At 38.9% G+C, this 20595-nt stretch overlaps 2 protein-coding genes across 5 annotated transcripts in view; one reads left to right on the forward strand and one right to left on the reverse strand.

Moving 5' to 3' along the window:
* PI4KA (phosphatidylinositol 4-kinase alpha) overlaps window positions 1-20595 on the reverse strand; it is a 71575-nt gene that overhangs the window by 22034 nt on the left and 28946 nt on the right. For 2 of the 4 annotated variants that reach the window (XM_072144707.1, XM_072144717.1), the window contains exons 19-33: window positions 18842-18892; window positions 12087-12195; window positions 10564-10700; window positions 10346-10479; window positions 10167-10249; window positions 7214-7284; window positions 6434-6558; window positions 5341-5422; window positions 4876-4959; window positions 4664-4753; window positions 4193-4312; window positions 2430-2450; window positions 867-959; window positions 357-513; window positions 143-270 (exon numbers count right to left, since the gene is read on the reverse strand). In XM_072144707.1, the coding sequence (XP_072000808.1) occupies window positions 143-270; window positions 357-513; window positions 867-959; window positions 2430-2450; window positions 4193-4312; window positions 4664-4753; window positions 4876-4959; window positions 5341-5422; window positions 6434-6558; window positions 7214-7284; window positions 10167-10249; window positions 10346-10479; window positions 10564-10700; window positions 12087-12195; window positions 18842-18892 (1485 nt within the window). The remainder of the gene's footprint in view (window positions 1-142; window positions 271-356; window positions 514-866; window positions 960-2429; window positions 2451-4192; window positions 4313-4663; window positions 4754-4875; window positions 4960-5340; window positions 5423-6433; window positions 6559-7213; window positions 7285-10166; window positions 10250-10345; window positions 10480-10563; window positions 10701-12086; window positions 12196-18841; window positions 18893-20595) is intronic. The other 2 variants (XM_072144713.1, XM_072144725.1) reach the window with 1 other exon arrangement.
* On the forward strand, window positions 14381-17833 carry SERPIND1 (serpin family D member 1). The gene is made up of 5 exons (XM_072144696.1): window positions 14381-14535; window positions 14620-15482; window positions 15688-15961; window positions 16901-17045; window positions 17387-17833. The coding sequence occupies exons 2-5, from the start codon at window positions 14636-14638 to the stop codon at window positions 17576-17578; spliced, it is 1458 nt and encodes a 485-aa protein (XP_072000797.1). The 5' UTR covers window positions 14381-14535; window positions 14620-14635; the 3' UTR covers window positions 17579-17833.

Below are 20595 nucleotides of genomic sequence, written 5' to 3' on the forward strand. Positions count from 1 at the left end.
ACAGGATCAGTTTAGAGAAACCCCAGCTCATTACCAGATATTAAGGCGCAGGAAATCTGTCCTTTTATACATAAGCTTTTTAATAAAGATGAAAAACAACACTAATACAAATTCAATATGGCGACACCAATCAAGTCCTTACCGGCACTTCAATTCCATTCTTAGCTGCCAAAAGCCATTCCCAGCAAGCAATGGCCGTCTCCATGCCATGGTCCGTAAACATACGAAGCGGAGCCCAACACAAATGGTGCAGAAGCTGAGCATCACATTCTATAAAACAGGTATTATTAGTGTTCAGGTGGAGTTCACCCGTATTTTGCTCTTACACCTTTTTGCAAAAGATGTAAAACTCTCACCTTTGCTGCTGATAAGCATGGCTGTAAGTTTGAACATGACTTGGGTATAAGCCTCTGGCCGACCCGATTCCAACGCATCATTCAGATGTTTCAGCATTAACTTGTTCAAATCAGAGGTCCGACCAGTGGCTCGGGAGAACTCGATCATACCAGCAACCTATGCAAACATAACAACTATTAGCCTGTAATATCTATTAAACACTGATACTGTTATATATAGTTAGAAAAAATCTATTGAAGCTGAAAAAAAATACTTTTAAAGAGCTTACCATGTGGTTCAAACAAATGGAAAAAAAATTTCATTTTAGTGAATATGTAGGATTTATGTGAGGAATTACATAGTTCCCACAAAAACAATTGGGTGCCTCTGTATTGCGGGATGGAAAGGTCTCTCAGTAACCAATTTTCAGTTTGGCTTTTAACCTCAGAACATGCGCTTTCCAAAGCCACTGAGTGACGGGAACAAAGACTGATTCTATTGGACTTACCGCATCTATTAAATCTGCTTACCTCTCCAGCATAGCGGTTACGCAGGTTCAGCGATGCCATGAAATTGGAATAATCCTTTTTGACGCAGGCTGGGCGTTCAGTGAGTTGAGTGGGCTGTGAAAAATGCAGTGAAATAGTTATTGATAATACTGAAAACTGCTCCCTCTGCTCTGCATTACACCAGTTTATGACAGAAATGCAGACAGTGAAAGTGAGTACAAGAGAGAAATGTCGGAGGCGGCTATTCCATCATTACTTATCTCAAAAACTAAAACTGTAAACTTGTGGAAAGTAATGACTGTATTGTGACCTTAAATTGGACATAACAGGTCAACAATTACCCTGTATATATACACAAAACCCATGTCTAACTTTCACAAGTCCATGACCATTGGACCATAAGATCATGGTCACTTCTAGATTGTCTTCCAGTCCCCTTATGACAGTGGGGACTGAGAGCTTGATGGAAGCGTTTCTTGCAGAAGTGTGACAACCCTCTCTTTTTTTTGTTATTTTTCCATATCTTTTTTGTGTCCCGTTTAGTGTGTTTGTACATGGGAGTGGATGGTCCAATTGGGATATTATAGTACATTATTGAGTTTGTTATCATGTGGTTGATATTGCACTCGTGCATGTGTGTGAAATAAAACCTACATAAAGCATGCCTTAGTCCCCTTTAAAGACACCACCAATTAAAAGCCAACTAAAGCCATAAACATTTAGTTATTTCTATAGATATAGGTATATAGGGGCCTTTTTTATGGGTTGAGTTGTATTTTTTAATGGCACTATTTAGTGTTCCAAGTATTATAGTCTGTGTGATGAAATGAGAAAAACACAGAAAAGTTTAATATGACTTAATGGCCATAACCATGCATCAAAAAATGAAATCACCTTTAGTCTGTAGGTCACCGTAATAACCAAGATACCGAGCTTTTTTTGTTATGATTAAAATTTATTACCGTATTCCGACACTCAAGTTTTCTTTTCATACTTTTTTAGATTTTCATCTAGGGTTGTTTAAGAGTTAAACTCTTCTACAGGGGTCTGTGTCGTAGTCACTATTGCCATCTTAGATTATAACCAACATTTACCGTGTATAGAGAACTCAGCTTTTCCACTGTACACATCCATAGGGAAGTGCTACAATTGACAATTTTGCTCTATCATTTCTGAAAACCTGCTGGGCTATTGTTTCTTAAGAGGATGCTCTTCAAAATTTGACTCCTGGAAGTGTAGGATTATAGTTTCAAACTAGATTTGGAAAATACTGCTGTGATAGACAGCCAAGTGGCTGAAAGCTGACTGTGCAATAGCTGTGGCCCCCGACAATCTGCTCTCTGGCTATCCCTGGAAGAAGACAGCAATGTTAATAGAAGAACACCCAGCAGTACAGCCCCCATGGAAAGTGTCACCATGCACCGGTCAGATCGCAGTAAAGTAGTATGCCGTTCACCATTTATTCCAAAAACAGTGAATTAACGATCCAACAGAGAAAAACTGGAAGGGAAGATGAAGAGAAGAGCTTCCTTGGCTGAAGAGACAAGCAGATACTTGTGGCAAATGCTGAGTGTTAGAACAAACCTGGAGATAGGAAGCTGGAGACTGGAGGGGAGGGCAACAACAGACATTGCATGGCAGGCACAACAGGAACACATGGATAATGAGATCACATCATCAGTGCAGGGGTGGGAGAAAAGGTAATGCGGTTACATGGTGGAGTGACACATTGGTGAAATTACATGAACAACACAGACACATATAAGTAGCCATGCTAATACATAAGGAAGCACTCCGCAGTGCACATCTAATATTTGGGACCTATACCTCTCTACAAATACAATATTTTATTCCATGATATTATAGCAAGGATAAGATATGTTACATGGATGGCAGTCACTTTCCACTACCATAAGGCTGCAGATGACCGACATCGTATTTGAAGTCCGCATATGACACTTTCACAATTATGGCTTACACAACAATAAGGTAAGTGGTGCTATAGAGGCTTCTACTACAGGACAATAACGCAAGGTTTGTACACATTTCTAAAAAGTTATATATTTGACATCCTACAATTCCTAGAAAGACCCACTGTAAAATATAGGTGTCCTAATGGAGAAAGTTTGTTGTGGACTTTCCAAACATTGTCCATAGAAAGATTTGAGGCTCAGGTCAAGGGCCCCTACACACAGTGTTGATCCATTGCATCTGCATAGAATTCCATACATGAAATCTGCTGTGGGTAACATTATCTGTGTTATCACGGAGATTACAAAACATTTAGTAGAATAAGTTGAATTATATAACCCGTATTACAGCCACAACTAAACCAAAACATGCAGCACCACCGAAACTGCTGCTGTAATCCAAATTACATATTACAAAACTAACAGCGGCCTACAAATTGCATATACAAGCATAAAAAACCTTTTAGGGAATACCATAGGGGTCTCATGTCATGAGATTCAGACAGTTAAAGTTATCTGGACTTTAAACCACGTAACCGGCCTGGTAGTGCTGCAAACACCGCCTCCGTCGATCTAGTCGCGCTGACACCTGCCAGCGCTGTACCAATGTTTGTTCACAGAGGCAGGCGCTCTTGTCCAACTACTTCTGCTCACCAGATACAGCATTAGTTTCAATGCTGTATCAGGTACACGGCAGTGGACAGGTAGGTGTGCCCTGCCTCTGTAACCAAATATGGCGGCACTGACTGGCGGCTCAGGAGAACAACAGCAACGGAGGAGGTAAGAATAACTTTTTTGGGTTTTTACAGTCCCCCGGCCGTATAGTTTGTGTAAAGCCCAGAAAACCCCTATAAAGACATAGTTGGAAATGTGAGCTGCAGATAAAGATCCAGTTTCTTCAAAATGCCTTTACTTGCCCGTTTCTCTGGTTCTGTCAATCTCATAATCACATGCCTGATCTGATTTGACACCAAAAGCATGTTGCTAGGTAATATTGAACTGAAGATAGGGGCGTCTAATGTGACAACCACGCTGCAGCCTCTAAACTTGATTCATCTCAGGCAAATATAACTCTTCTCTGCCCAATTTTTAAATGACTTTAAAGGTTTTTTTATGAGTAAACAGATGAAAGTCACATAGAAGAGGGAATTCTAGAAACGACATTCCATAACCTACCTAGTAGCTTAATGGGGTAAAATTTGGTGACATGTTCTCTTTTGATATGGAATGTAACTGTACCATTGATACTACACATACAAAACAATGACAGTATGCATCCCCCTCCATCCATACAGCCGACTTATAGACAAGAAAATATCACTTCTTTACTAAAGTTCATTCAGAACGCCTCCTAAAATCAACTATGTAGTCACTCACCCCTAAAGTGGTGTTTTGCCTGTTGTAGCCTGCAAAATGCAATATGCTTTCAGTGGCCATGGCAAGGCCGGTGTGCTGAGAGAGGCCAGATACCCAATTCTGGTGTTTGTTTAGGTATTCCTATAGAATAAATGGACATGAAAGGAAAGTTTCTTAACTCATATCAAAATCATTTACCAAGTCACAAACTGCAAAAAAATAAAAAAACAAAACAAAACAAATGGAAAAAAAACCCATAAAAAGAGTAAAACATTTAGATGTTTCTGGGGTGTAAAAGATCCTCCCACTTCGCCACAACGAACAATGGAAAGAATGAGGCTGAGCTGCAGCACCAGACGCCTGCACAGAAATCCAAATGCTGCAGCCACTTCAGTGGGGATCAACCTTCCACAGATCATAGCCAAAATGATTGATAAAAGGGTTACTAAGGACACATATCAAGCATATCCCATCATAATTCAGGTCAAATACCTGCAAGTGGGATTTAGTCACAGTTGGTGCCCATTTCATGGCTTCTTGTAGGATCATCCCACATCGAGCTGCAAAATCCTTGACGATGCTCTACAATACATTTTAAAAGGACACTGGGCATTACCGGGCAAAAACACTCAATTAATAACCAGCCAATCAAAATGGTTTACTAATACAAAAGGGCAGATCTGATCGTATAACTTTGGCCTTACCTCCCTGGCCTCATACGTATCTGGCACAGTGATTCTGTAAGGAGCATCTGGAATGTCATAATATGGTTGGTCCTTGTGAATGTCCTGAAATATGTTCACACATCACATTATTAATATTAATTATCATGAAATAAAAAATACAATAATAACGGGTGTAAGCTGTAGGGATCTGCAATCACTGTAGGTTTAAATGATTTGAACTAAAACAATATTTATTGGCTAGTCGTCGCAAAGGATATAAAACAAAGAAACTTTACTTACCTCTTTTCTCCTCTTCAATCCAGTGCAGCAGCTCCGCTCCACTGTGCAGATACAGAGGCTGCAGCAGTGACATAACATGGAGCGGAAGAGACCGCTACAGCCCAACACTGGTGTCAGGAGGCCAATGATAATAATGTCTCCTATATTCGCCAAAAAGCAATAAGCCGTAAAAACGTGATTCGGTTGTCAGATATTGATACGTACCGCACTTAGTGACAGAGACAAAGTCTGCAAGATATCAAGCATGGTTTTCAACACTGTACCACTCCACAGCAAATGAGGAAACCTGAAAACAAAGCAAAGTGCACTTACAACTAAGGCTGGGTTCACATCTCGGATGCATTTTAATTCATACGTCTATGTTTTTTGACCTATACATTGTACATGTTAGAATCAGTTTTAACACCTTAACACATATACTTTTATTTAAAGAGAATTTTAAGATCCATAATTGGGCATAAAAACGGATGTGAAGGATCAATGCATACGCTGTAACACTTTATGCATATGACATCCATAAACACCAATGTTAAAAAAAAAAATATTTGCTTTACATACATCATTCAAAAGGACATGAAAAACGCAGCAGCCCACGTTTTTCTCAACCCAAAAAAAAAAAGGATACAGATCCACAGGACAACAAACGTACACTGTTTGTGCATCCATCGTGTCCATAGACATGAATCGATATACTGTTGCACATGTTTTTATACATTTTTTGCATTGAAAACCGTGTCCTTCAGCAGTATGCAAAAAACGAAAGGTCAACCCAGCCTTACCAAAAAAAAAAAAAAAGAATATTTCTGAAGAAGCATGCCATGTAGTACATACAGTATCTCATGATATATATTTAGCACATGGTACATTACACATCATTTATTAGTTTGATTTAAGGGGTTGTGCAACCATATACAAATATTGTTTGGGTGGTTTGCAAATATGAAGGGGGCTGACGTAATTAATGAACTGAGCCCCTTTTATCACTGTACTGAAAAAGAATGGCAGGAAGCCCTGACAACCTTATGGTAAGTAACATTTACAGGACCAGGGTAAACATTCACATTATTGTAGATTTTTAAGTCAAAGTATACATCACTTAAAGGGTATTTACCACCAGGATGAAGGACTGTATGCAAATGTGCCTGAAGGGCACCAGGCTCTATAAATGTTGATGAAAATGGAGCCCCTCAGGCCCATTTGCATACAGTCTTTCATCCTGGTGGTAGATGCCATTAAAGTAATGGACATTTTATATCAATGGAGAACATGTACATGTATCTGGAAACTGTATACCCACTTGTCTACCAGACCAGATAAATATTTGTCTGCAACCCTCCGGATTCGCTTGTGAATATGATTGAAATTCACCAGCAAGAATTGAGCATGGCGCTCCAACTCTTCCTCATTCTCCTTGGTTTTAGGCTAGAAGATATAAGAAAAAGCACATATTATACCTCCATTAGTAACTGTATATGAGGAGTATGATACTTACTTTTGCTATCACTAAACTGTGTTAAAATTGTTACAGTGCGGACATTGCTGTTCAGCTGGCAGACAGGGACTCCTTCCATTATATTTCACTATGATGCAAGGACTGCACTGTGCTTGGTCCGTGTGATCTGACCAGCATGTTTATGTGCAGGGGGCCTAATACAATAGATCAATAGATTATAAGTCACTATAGTAGAGACCGTGGAATGTATAGGGCTTACGTGCCCAAACATAAATGTAAAATGTAAACATATGAATTTTTGACCTAGATGTGTATAAATGTGGGAAGAAAATGTTTGAGGAGTAATTTTTGTTATAAAACTTTTAGTATTCTGCCTTATCTAGATTTCCTGGAGTGGACAAAATTTGTAAAATGGCTATGCCAGCCATTGCCCATGTAAAATGTGGTGCCCTTTTTAAGACAAAGCAGACAAAAGATATCTGACAAGTGAGCCCTATAAAATCCACAGATATTTGTGTGAATCTTTACCTTTTGCAGGGAAAGGCATAAAATGAAAAATGATTACGGTAAGTTTAAGACAGAGACACAAAATTACCAAATACTGGAAAACAATCAACACTTTACCTTATCTGCCATAACTGCCAAGAAGGCATCAAACACTTTATCAGCAACAGCAATAACACACTGCATCATCCCTGAAAAGAAGCAAAATGGATTACAAGATTTTATCAAGATTAGATAAAAAAAACATAAATATCAATACTGATTTACAAAAATAACAAAGACTTCTCTCAATGTTCCACACAACAGCATGTCCTAGCACTGATACCTGTTAATCAGGAACAAGAAGGCAGGGCAATGCAAGTAAAATTTACTATGCAGGACTCACATAGTGCTCGATTGGATTGACATCAGGTGAATTGCATATAAATTTATCAATAGATTTTTTTTTTTTAAATTGCAGCCACAGAAAGGAGTCATGTAACCCCTTCCCGACATTTGACGTAAATAGTACTGCATGGGGGGAGGCGAATTCCCGGAGATTTCTACGATAATAGGCTTTAATCCCTTACATGCCGTGGTGGCCACTGTGTTCTTGGGAACCTTGAGTACTGCAAAAATGTTTTTCACTTTGGTCAGATCTCTGCCTTGCCACAATTCTGTCTCTGAGCTCCTTGGAAAGTTCTTTAGACCTTATGACTCTCATGTGTTCTGACATGCACATTTGTGTGCCTTTACTAATCAAGTCCAATCAGTTTAATTAAACACAACTGGACTTCAATGAAGGAGTAGAACCATCTACAGGAGGGGAAGAAGGAAATGGACAGCATGCGAGTTAAATATGATATTAAGTAGTAAGTGTCACAGCAAAGGGTCTGCATACTCATATGCTATTTCAGATTTTCTTGTATAATAAATTATCAAACACATCTACTTTCTGTTTTTTTTTCTGTCAAGATGGGGTGCAGAATCTACATTAATGAGCATAAAAAAGAACTTTTTCAACCAATTGGTTTCAATGAAACAAAGAGTGAAAAAATTTAAAGGGCTCTGAATATTTCCCATGCCCACTGTAATTAGTTTGGATTTGTACATATTGTAGTGGAAATTTGGAATTTATATGTAATTTTTGCATGAAGGTGGTTGTCTGTATGAGTTATTTTTAGTTATTAATTTATTTTTGACAGAATAAGAGCTTTTTGCTTGTGCATCATATATTTTTAAACACATTTGTGGATTGCAACCAAATATTGCATGGTTGCTTTTAAGGGAGTATAAATTCTTGTTGATGTTGTGTATTGTATATATAAATCTGCTTACTTGCGTTATTATTTTACATGCATTATTATTTTTACACCTATTTGTGAGTAAACCTCGACTTTATTTAAAACTGTATGTTTTCATTCCTTTTTTAATGCATTATTTTTTTAAAATCATTTTGGTTTGTCGCAAAGTTACATGATAGGGTTTAGGGATGCCTCACTTTCTAAGCAGTTTTATTGCTATATTTTGCAGGTTCTGAGAGTCTTATTTCTAGCTAAATGGCAGATTTTTTTTATTTCAGTTTTAGTGATATTATGATGATTTATTCATGTAAACAAATGATTAGGACATATCTGTGAGATTGACACATGTTCACATATTACATTTAGGAGATGGGAAGCCAATTATTTTCTGTTCGGGTCACGGTTTTTGCATCATAGTAAGTTTCTATGCATTTTTTAATAAAATGTTACACTTTGAATCAAAATTGCATGAAAGTGCCTATGTCTATAATCTTTAATGCAATTTTGAAAATAGGGCAAATGTCTGATTTCAGAAAATATATGGTTTGTTGGAATTTAGTATAATTCTTTTGCTGTAATTTCGTTTTTATTTGTATACGTCAAAATTGTAAAATTTGCTCTGTCCAATGAAATATCCAGAAATGCCTAGCAGGGAAAGGGTTAAATTGAAGGTTGTCTTTAATGCACTCTAAAGATGGATATGACCTCAGACATATGTTCCAATGGTGGATAAACTATAGAGAACTACACTCACCGGCCACTTTATTAGGTACACCTGTCCAACTGCTCGTTAACATTTAATTTCTAATCAGCCAATCACATGGTGGCAACTCAGTGCATTTAGGCATGTAGACATGGTCAAGACAATCTCCTGCAGTTCAAACCGAGCATCAGTATGGGGAAGAAAGGTGATTTGAGTGCCTTTGGACGTGGCATGGTTGTTGGTGCCAGAAGGGCTGGTCTGAGTATTTCAGAAACTGCTGATCTACTGGGATTTTCACGCACAACCATCTCAACCATTGGACAGTAGAACATTGGAAAAACGTTGCCTGGTCTGATGAGTCTCGATTTCTGCTGCGACATTCGGATGGTAGGGTCAGAATTTAGCGTCAACAACATGAAAGCATGGATCCATCCTGCCTTGTATCAACGGTTCAGGCTGGTGGTGGTGGTGTCATGGTGTGGGGAATATTTTCTTGGCACTCTTTGGGCCCCTTGGTACCAATTGAGCATCGTTGCAACGCCAACGCCACAGTATTGTTGCTGACCATGTCCATCCCTTTATGACCACAATGTACCCAACATCTGATGGCTACTTTCAGCAGGATAATGCGCCATGTCATAAAGCTGGAATCATCTCAGACTGGTTTCTTGAACATGACAATGAGTTCACTGTACTCAAATGGCCTCCACAGTCACCAGATCTCAATCCAATAGAGCATCTTTGGGATGTGGTGGAACGGGAGATTCGCATCATGGATGTGCAGCTGACAAATCTGCGGCAACTGTGTGATGCCATGTCAATATGGACCAAAATCTCTGAGGAATGCTTCCAGCACCTTGTTGAATCTATGCCACGAAGAATTGAGGCAGTTCTGAAGGCAAAAGGGGGTCCAACCCGTTTCTAGAATGGTGTACCTAATAAAGTGGCCGGTGAGTGTATAACATTTATATGATAAATCTATAAGATAAACTATATAGATTTCAGTGACGAAAATGTAACCTGCAAAAAGCATAAGGAAGAAAAAAAACCAGTTCTAAATAAAAAGAAAATAGACGGAGAGACATACCAGATTTATCTTTCTGGATAGCTTTGTCTTCAAAATAAAAGAACATCACTTGAAACCGATCTTTATCTGTTGAGTTCAAGACTCTAATAAAAGAAACAGATTAATGTTCAATGAAGATAGCAAGATACATACAGCAATGTGTTAGTTGTAACAGTGAGAGTCTATCAAGTTCTACCCACCTCATGTGTTCCAGGCGATAGACAGAGAGAAGGTAGGTGGACATTGCAAAGTCTAGCTTGTTGATGAGTGCAGATACCTCAGGAGCGGGATCCAATAGATTTATTATTGTGCTCCTTAATTCATTAAGCTCTGCCTATAAAGGAAAGCAAGAGAAAACACTATATCTCCAAAACTCATCAGTCTTCATGAAATAGACTTAAGTCTTCCATGTCCTTACAGGAGTCACAGTGTCATTCTTCATAGCAGAGTTGTACTGCAGGACAGACCGTAATGGCTCTTTGCTTGGAAATGTCAGCAATGGCGACTTGGTAGCTATCTCGCACACTCCTTCATACCACTCTTCAGGCCACAGACCTGTAAAACATTTAATCAACACAAATTTCAATATGTGGGGATCAAAATTCTGCATGAAAAATGCAAACCATGACTAGAGCCAAGTTACCATTTACTGTATAGTCAATATTGGGAACGGTATAAAGTATAGAAACAACATACTCTGGCAATATGGGGAAATAACGGAATAGAAAGTCAAGATGAAATTCACATGAAATTCATCAGAGGCCCAAAGGTGTAAGACATCACTCTTGTATGATTATAAAGTATCTGTTTGTAAGATTATTTTTATCTGTTGCTGTAGTTTGTGCCACATCTACGAAGGATTTAGCTTAAAGTATACAAGATTTTTTTTGCCACACATTATTTAAATGAGTAGATTTAACCATGATTTATAACTTAAAACCCAACAAAAGATTGTATATGTGGATATTCAATAGTTTAAAAACATAACATGTAATTACAACACTATTCTGTTGATATATGGAAGGACCCCATAAGAGCAGGTCGAACCCATAAAATTCATTTGTGCTGCCCATCTATGTTATGTGTATGGGGGCCTGAAGAAAAATGAAAGTAAGTGGAGGCAATACAATAAGCAGAAACTGGTCTAGAACTAGAGAATCTTCAATCCCTCGCAGAAAACGCAACAGTGAACAGTGTCCAAAAATACAGGTCTGATGAAGGGGGCGTGTCCCCAGAAATGTCATGTGGCTTGTATCATCCTGTTCAGCGTTTGGAGGTATGCGAGTCTCTGCCGGAGGTCAAGTAATATGAGTGTATTCACCAACAAACTCTGTGTTACGTTATGTTTAGCAACTGACTTTCATATGCTATCGTTACACTCACTGTTAATTTGATCTGCAAGCTATATTGTTTATGCATTATGATAAAGAGATTCTATGATACTAATAAGAATGAATTGTATCTGCTAATGATGAAGTAAAGTGAAAATTATTTTTCTGAATATGTTTAATGGTCTGTATTATTGGACACTGTTCGCTGATGTGTATGGGGGCCTGCCAATTCTTCTCCCGACAGCTGGCATCAGGGAAGTAGAGTTTAGGCAAGTTGGATTTTAATACAATTCCTTTAATTCTCAGGAAAGATGAGTTGCTGAAGTGCCCTGCAGTTGCTTACTTTACCCATTAAGACCGCATGCATCCTTGGCTGTAAAAACTTTCTGCTCCCTGAACAAGTGCTGGGGGAGCAGGGGGAGGGTAAGGCAGTGTAACAACCTGTAAAGGCCACAGCCCTCATTTAAAGCATCAAGATGATTTTAGAAGGAAGGAGGTCATGGTTAACAAATATAAGAAGATTACCACACAGTGCCTGGATCTATGAGTAAGTGTCCCTGGTTTATCATGCTTCATTCTGGTGGTAGATTTACTTTAAGCTATAAATTACCTGAACCTTCTACTGCAAAGCCCATGAGAACAGAGTACAGCCAGAAATCTCTGAAGAGCTTCTGAAGTCTTGGTTTGGCCTCCTTAATGGGTGGTAACCGTCTTGTCAACTATAAATCATAAAAAAAATAAAGTTGTCAAGAAACAGAAATTTTTTAAACCTGAAGAAAAAGATCCTATATAGATTGAAGATGTATTCAAAAACTCTCATGTGTGGCAATTGTGCTGCTTACATCCAACAAATACAAAAAGGTACCCCAACTATTGTTTTTCTTTCAGTAAAAGTCCTGTCATATAAGGTGTCACCAACAGTTCCCTCCCACTGGTTCTATGAAAACCTGAAGTCACCTATGTTAGGAGGTTACAGAGAATAACATCAAAATGTACACTCACCGGCCACTTTATTAGGTACACCTGTCCAACTGCTCGTTAACACTTAATTTCTAATCAGCCAATCACATGGCGGCAACTCAGTGCATTTAGGCATGTAGACATGGTCAAGACAATCTCCTGCAGTTCAAACCGAGCATCAGTATGGGGAAGAAAGGTGATTTGAGGGCCTTTGAACGTGGCATGGTTGTTGGTGCCAGAAGGGCTGGTCTCAGTATTTCAGAAACTGCTGATCTACTGGGATTTTCACGCACAACCATCTCTAGGGTTTACAGAGAATGGTCCGAAAAAAAGAAAAAACATCCAGTGAGCGGCAGTTCTGTGGGTGGAAATGCCTTGTTGATGCCAGAGGTCAGAGGCGAATGGGCAGACTGGTTCGAGCTGATAGAAAGGCAACAGTGACTCAAATCGCCACCCGTTACAACCAAGGTAGGCAGAAGAGCATCTCTGAACGCACAGTACGTCGAACTTTGAGGCAGATGGGCTACAGCAGCAGAAGACCACACCGGGTGCCACTCCTTTCAGCTAAGAACAGGAAACTGAGGCTACAATTTGCACATCGAAATTGGACAGTAGAAGATTGGAAAAACTTTGCCTGGTCTGATGAGTCTCGATTTCTGCTGCGACATTCGGATGTTAGGGTCAGAATTTGGCGTCAACAACATGAAAGCATGGATCCATCCTGCCTTGTATCAACGGTTCAGGCTGGTGGTGTCATGGTGTGGGGAATATTTTCTTGACACTCTTTGGGCCCCTTGGTACCAATTGAGCATCGTTGCAACGCCACAGCCTACCTGAGTATTGTTGCTGACCATGTCCATCCCTTTATGACCACAATGTACCCAACATCTGATGGCTACTTTCAGCAGGATAATGCACCATGTCATAAAGCTGGAATCATCTCATACTGGTTTCTTGAACATCTCAATCCAATAGAGCATCTTTGGGATGTGGTGGAACAGGAGATTCGCATCATGGATGTGCAGCTGACAAATCTGCGGCAACTGTGTGATGCCATCATGTCAATATGGACCAAAATCTCTGAGGAATGCTTCCAGCACCTTGTTGAATCTATGCCACAAAGAATTGAGGCAGTTCTGAAGGCAAAAGGGGGTCCAACCCGTTACTAGCATGGTGTACCTAATAAAGTGGCCAGTGAGTGTACATGGATCTGTGCAAAGAAAATGTTCTGCAATATGGAATTGCACAAAAGGATCAAAAGGTACAATGACAAGAAAGCCAAATATCCTCTGATATTATAAAGCGACTTGGGACACTAAACCACCCACCGGACCTTATGAACCAGTGGTTTTGTGTCCCAAATGGCCCCCTTATAATTAATATTAATTTTTAATATTACTGTATATCATAAAATATTAACTTCCTCCCTAACCCCTGCACATTGCGGCTAGCAACTCCGGATTTGTGCACTTCAGGTACTGTCCCAGCTCGCAACCCAGTACAATTTACATTTTATCAATGCAATTAGAACCATCATTCTTCTAAAATACTTTAATTGATGTCCTCTGTTCCTCTGGACTGTGTGCCATCCGTATGGGAGCCGTATCCGCAAAACAAAAAGGTCGGCTGGCACCCGTCTCCTCGGCAACCAAAAAAATTGCTAGCTTGCGTTTCATAGACTTCTATCGAGAGAATGTGCCACAAATTTTTAAAAATAGGACAATTTTTGCATTGCCATCTTATATAGTTTTCTATATTTATAAAAAAAAAAAAGCTTGTTTGGTCACTACTTTTCAATGTATTCCACAACCAAGTAATAAATGATAACTTCAGATAAATGTAAGCACACTTCACTACAAAAATGCTAAAATTTTGTGTAGCTTGTTATTGTAAGCAGAACGAAATACAGGAAATACAAGGGGAGGGATGGGAGGGAGCGGGGGCCTCCAAGAAGGAGAGGACATTAGCTGACCAGGCATTTCTGTGTATGTTTGATGTTTTGGACTGTTTACTCTGGAAAGAGACAAAGGTTGTGTTTTAGCTCTTTTGAACCACAGGTTTTTATTCTCCATCAAGCAGTTGCAGACAGGAGCCTCAAGGTAAGGACACCTCACTTTTTTATGTTTTTTTTTTTAAGAAATCAACAAAATATTTTCTATTTTAAATTTCTTCTGCTTTTCTAGAATCACTGCTCCAGAAATGATCCTCCTACAAATTGCTACGTGTTTCCTCCTGATTTCTTCTACATTATGCGGTGTAAAGGACCTGAATGAGCATTTCAATGCAGGCGATGGCTCAATAGGAGCACGAGGTCTACCTCCCCAAAGTGCAATGAGTCTGCAAGATGACACAGTGACCAATGACCTAATACCTGAAGGAGATGATGATGAGGACTACCTAGACTTTGATAAAATATTTGGTGAAGATGAAGACTACTCAGAGATTATCGATGCTCTTCCAGAAATTACAGGTGATGATAAAACCCAAGGAAATATATATGAATTGTTTCCTGGAAAAACTAGGATTCAGAGACTTAGCATTATAAATGCAAAGTTTGGCTTTCATCTTTACCGTGCCATTAGAGAGAATACCCAGCCAACAGATAATGTCTTACTGGCACCGGTTGGAGTGTCCACCGCAATGGCTACAATATCAATGGGAACAGAAGGGCAGACTCTGGCTGAAATTTTCTCCACGTTAGGTTTTAAGGAATTTATCAATGCCAGCACCAAGTATGACCAAACCACTATGCACTCAGTATTTAAGAAATTAACCCACAGACTGTTTCGGAGGAACTTTGGCTATACCTTAAGATCGGTCAATGACATTTACATACGTCATGATTTCCCTATTAATAAGGACTACCAGGATAAACTGAAAAACTACTACTACGCGGAAGCTCAAACTGGGGATTTTGAGGACAAGGCTTTTCTCCACAAGGTTAACCAACGGATTCAGACACTTACCAAAGGACTGATAAAGGAAGCACTTGCCAATCTGAGCCCAAATATTCTAATGCTACTCATAAACTCCATCTATTTTAAAGGTATGTAGCAACTTTTAGATCCAGCTTGTGCAAAAGGTAAGGCATAGTCCATAGTTCCAAATAAGTTTGCAAATTGTATTTTACAATTGTCCTTTGAAAGCTGGAATATGATTGTTTACTTTGTACCATTCCCCTTTTTCCCTGTTAAGTCCTCTTAATTTTTCAATTGAAGCAGGAAACACAAACATTTTATATTTTTACACAGGGACATGGGAGAATAAGTTTCCACTTGAGCAAACCTACAATGCAAATTTCCGTGTGAGTGAAAAAGAAGTGGTAAAGGTTCCTATGATGAAGCTTAAAGGAAGTTTTTTGTTTGCTGTGGATTCTGAATTGGATTGTGAAGTGCTGCAGCTGCCCTATGTTGGTAATATAAGTATGCTGATCGTGGTACCACACAAACTGTCAGGCATGAAGCTCCTAGAGAAGCAGCTCAGCCCACATTTGATAGACCGATGGCAGAAAAGCATGACTAACAGGTAAAATGTAAACAGTACTCCAAACTGGTGCTGTACATGAATGTACAACAATGTATGTGGATTATAAAGGCATATTTGTTCATTACATAACCCACAATTTCCAAATGCATGTCCTTGGTTTTGAAACTTTTATGTCAAAGATGGTGAGTGCACTAGGTGGACACTTATAGACATATTAATTGTTATGTATAGCTTTGCTTTTAGTCCTTATGATAGATTCATCGACATACTCAAAAATGTGCAAAAGAACTTGTAATTATATAAAAACACCTACAGAATATTCTATACTACCGGATACAGTTTCAAGCTGGTGTTAAATCTAGGAAAAATGTGGAACACTCATTAGCCAAGAGTCAAGTATTTCATTGCTATAAAGATGTCTGTGCTAGGAGCATATCATGATCTGATATAAGGCTATTGATAGGATAAAAAGACAAATTATTAAAATATACAGCTACGGGCATTTCACATTTGGCTCTATAAACATCTTTGCGATTTCCCAAAATGGGGTCAGTGCTAAGATGATGTAGTAGGTGGACAGTTTGGGGGCATTGTTGACACACTATTCTAAATCGTAGTTTATTAAGAATATAAAGGGTTGAGTGAGCAAAAAAAAAAAAAATTTTTTGGTGTTTAGTTACGCTATCTAAGGAAAGACCCAATTAAAGTGGTCTCAATAAGTTTGTGCAAAGTAAGATAACAATGATTTACATGTAAAAAAAAACTAAGGGAATGAGAATCATAATGCATAGACACTTACACAGGCAAATACGGGGAAGTGCTAACTATCATCTAATGCACATCATCATTCAATGCACATATTATATATCCTACCTCACTAAAGAGAATATGAAGGTTTCATTTACCGGTATATTATGAAAAAACTACATAGAACGTAATAATACTTTTCCAAGAAAATCACAATTTCCCCTTTCTTAGGACAAGAGAGGTTCATCTACCACGTTTCAAGCTGGAAAAGAACTACAACTTGAAGGACGCACTCAACAACATGGGAGTGAAGGACTTGTTCACAAGCAGGGCAGATTTTTCTGGCATTACAGATGAAGACATCAACATTGGCCTGGTGAGTGTATATATGTGTGTGTATATGAGGGAGAGAAAGAGAGATACCTCTACAACCGGGAGCTCCTTTTATTAGCCATTAGATAGCAAAAGTGTCAATTACTCTTAAGGGTTTATGTGGGTGATGACATGACCTGCCTTCACACTGGGTATAATTATAAAATTTCTGTTGTTTCTAGTCTTCAGCCAGGCTAGAGACTGAACCATCTCCACCGATTCAGTTTCTGGGTGTTTTGCATTGTTCTGCATTGTCCCCCTTTTAGAAACAGTTTGAGAGTATAGAAAACCTATGAACTGTGCATAATGGTCTGTATAAACTTCTACCATCTTAAAATTCTGCAGTTTCAGCAACAAGGCAGCATCACAGTGAATGAAGAAGGCACGCAAGCCGGAGCGATTACTGTGGTGGGATTTACACCTTTATCCATTCAGACGCGTTTCATTGCTGACCGCCCATTCTTGTTTCTCATATACGAACATCGCACAGATTGCCTTGTCTTTTTTGGAAAAGTTGCCAATCCTACCAAATCATGAGTCAGCCCCTATATGCAAGTTTATGCTTTATATTTAGAGAAGGATATTACATTTTTTAACATAAGTAACAGAAACATAGTCTATTCAACATTCAAAAAACGTTCATAGTTTGGGGATCGTGGTATTATACATTTATGAGAGTTGCAATATGTAAGTTGTAGTAACTTTTTGTCTGTTAATGTGACTTCCAAATAAAATCTACTGGCATATAAAGCTATACAAATAAAGTTATATTTCCTATAGTTTTCTGATGAAGCTGGGTTTGGCTGGGTTTTTTTCTGAAGGTTTGTGCAAGCTTATTAAATATTTGTTTTCCTGCTAGCAATGTGACCATTAACCCCATGTATAATGTCCTCTGAGCTGTTAACTGGAAAAAGTTACTCAAGAGCTGACAATACATCACATGCAAAACAACATGAAATAAAATAAGGACTTCTTAAAGAGAAACCGTCAAAAACGAGAATTATGCTTTTTCATACTATAAAAGAAAGATTTTACAAAAAAAAGCCAAGACTCCAAAATGTCTCTTGACATTTGTTAACATGGTCATGTGTATAGAATTTATGCTTCCCTGTAGGTCCTGTATGTTCCCCTCAAATAAAAATGATATAAAATGAATCAAAATGCATAAACAATAACAGTGAATAGAATGGAGGAAAATTTATAGATCAGTGGAGGCAAGACTGCTTAGATCTCTACCGATCACAAGAAAAAGGGGCCCCTTGTGCAACCATTACGGCAAATCCCCACTTTCTTACTCATCTCTGGAAGTCATAGAAACAAATGCAATGGAAGCACATTTCTGGAGGCGTTGCTCCATTCAGATGGGGGTTGGGGTGAGCAAGGGACTGCCATTCTCATAGTGATCAAACCCCAGCAATCTACAACATATTATAGGGAATAGTCTCGTAATGGTAAAAAGTGCAATGCAGGAAGCTGGATGTACTGGAAAATGCAGCCTAGTTCAATGCTTGCCTAAAATGTCTCATTAACCATTGGATTCCACCCCCCCCCCCCCAAAAAAAAAAAATTATATTTCATAGATACAAAAGAGAGGCTCACATTGATGAGCATTCAGCAGAGAATATACAGGTCTGGTCCATATTGATAATTTTCATATCCAATATCAATATGTCTTATCTCTACACAGGAAGTAAAACTGAACAGAAAAAAAAATTGCGGATTTAAAGGGTCAGATTTTCGTTCACAGCATGTAGCATTTTTGTGTTTCCTGATAGATTACTAAGAGGCAGATGTACTCACCACAGCAATTACAGGAATCAGGACTCCCAGGTTCCCTGCACTGCTGGAAGCCTAAGAAGAACAAATAGAAAGGTGAAGTGGACGTAAAGGAACCGCTTAAAGGAATACTGTTCAATACTTGTTGTAGGTATTCAAGAACTTTACACCAGAGGCCTCCTCTCAGGTATTGCATGGTTTAGCTAGCCATAGACTCAAATTATTGTACAAATCACACTTATTATTGGCTTAATTGTGTAAGCGTTTGACATTCTGTGCAAGATACTAGAATGTAGCAAAATTGCAAAAAAGTGGCAATATGCCCTCTTCCCCCGTTAAAGGGTTCACCTTTTTGGATGATTGGGGGGTATGCAACAAAAGATAGTCTTGTGATGCAACAGATTTATCAGTGGCTGCTGCTGGATGATAAATCTGGTATAGTTTAAGATTTTCTACTACTTTGCTCCTCTTATGATAAGCTCTTGACTTCGGTTCATACACTGGAATCCCAAATAATACTTACGGAAATGGCTGTACCTAAAAGTAGACTGAATGACAATCATAATACAGGCATATAACAGATGGATATCGGGATGCTCGTAATTTATTTTAATTAAAAGGGGTTGTTCGTGTTTTTATACAGAAACCAGCAGGGTCATCCACCGCCGTGCGCCTGCTACAATATTCCTTTCAGTAGCCGGCTTGCAGTAGGATGGCACCACCAGCCTCCGTAAACAAACTGAGGCCCGATGGTGACGGAATGTAACGGAAGAGCTGGAGGAGGTGACTATAAGATATTTTTTGTTTCAATAGCCCCCTAGCCATATGTAGCTTTAAAAACAAAGAAACAAAAACTTTACAACCCCACAGTTATCAGAGATGTCTGCATTGAACCTTAAGTGTTAATCCTTGTTAAAATGACAATCCAAATGTAAAATGAATCGGTCAAAATTGTCGGTCAAAATATACTGTTCCGAATTACATACAAATTCAAATTAAAAGGACATCTACCCACCCAGGATGAAAGATTGTATGCAAATGAGCCTGAGGGGCCCCTGGCTCCATTAACACCTATGGAGCCTGGAGCCCCTCAGGCACATTTGCATACAATCTTTCATCCTGGTGGTGGAGGTCCTTTAAGAACAAACCTAAAGAGCCTATGTTGTACGTAACCCGGGGACTGCCTGTACAATAAAGAGCAAAAATATCCATCATAGAACACAAATGTGGAGCAATGTCTTCTGTATATCGGGGCGGGGGGAATCGGCGAGTGGAGGCACATACAGTCTGGTCCTAAGAATGTCTTGTTAGGTACATACAACCTTACGTGAAGATGAACACACATGGATTCTACTGTGGTATTGTTATTTAACAAAACATGAAGACAAAATGGAGAAGTCATGTGTGAAAGTCTTAAACGCCACCAGATTTATCATCCAGCATCAGACAAATCTGGGACTGTAAAAGATTTTTTTTAACTTTGTGACATACTGTGCACTTGATAAATCTGCCCCAATGAGGTCATTTAGCTGCATGAACAAGCCAAAATCATATTTCCTCTGCCTCCGTGCTTTACAGTTCTTTAGAGGTTAGCGCTTATATGCTGTGTTGGGTTTTACCAATCGTGGCACTGTACATTATAGCCAAATAAAATGGGGGGAATTTATCAAGACTGACATTTTAAACAGCAGCCTTAATTGTCCCCCTAGGTTTTATTAGATTAGACCAAGTCAAACCAGGTATAAAATTCTGGTGAATTTTCACAGAATCCTCAACTA

Source organism: Engystomops pustulosus, chromosome 1, assembly GCF_040894005.1.
Source record: "Engystomops pustulosus chromosome 1, aEngPut4.maternal, whole genome shotgun sequence".
Taxonomy (NCBI): Eukaryota; Metazoa; Chordata; class Amphibia; order Anura; family Leptodactylidae; genus Engystomops; species Engystomops pustulosus.

What these genes read in the sequence shown, in the direction of transcription:
- SERPIND1 (XM_072144696.1), top strand. Translation starts at nt 14,636, where the DNA reads ATGATCCTCCTACAAATTGCTACGTGTTTCCTCCTGATTTCTTCTACA. An exon ending in CAGAAAAGCATGACTAACAG is followed by an intron (nt 15,962 to 16,900) that starts GTAAAATGTAAA and finishes CCCCTTTCTTAG; the next exon opens with GACAAGAGAGGTTCATCTAC. An exon ending in AAGACATCAACATTGGCCTG is followed by an intron (nt 17,046 to 17,386) that starts GTGAGTGTATAT and finishes AAAATTCTGCAG; the next exon opens with TTTCAGCAACAAGGCAGCAT.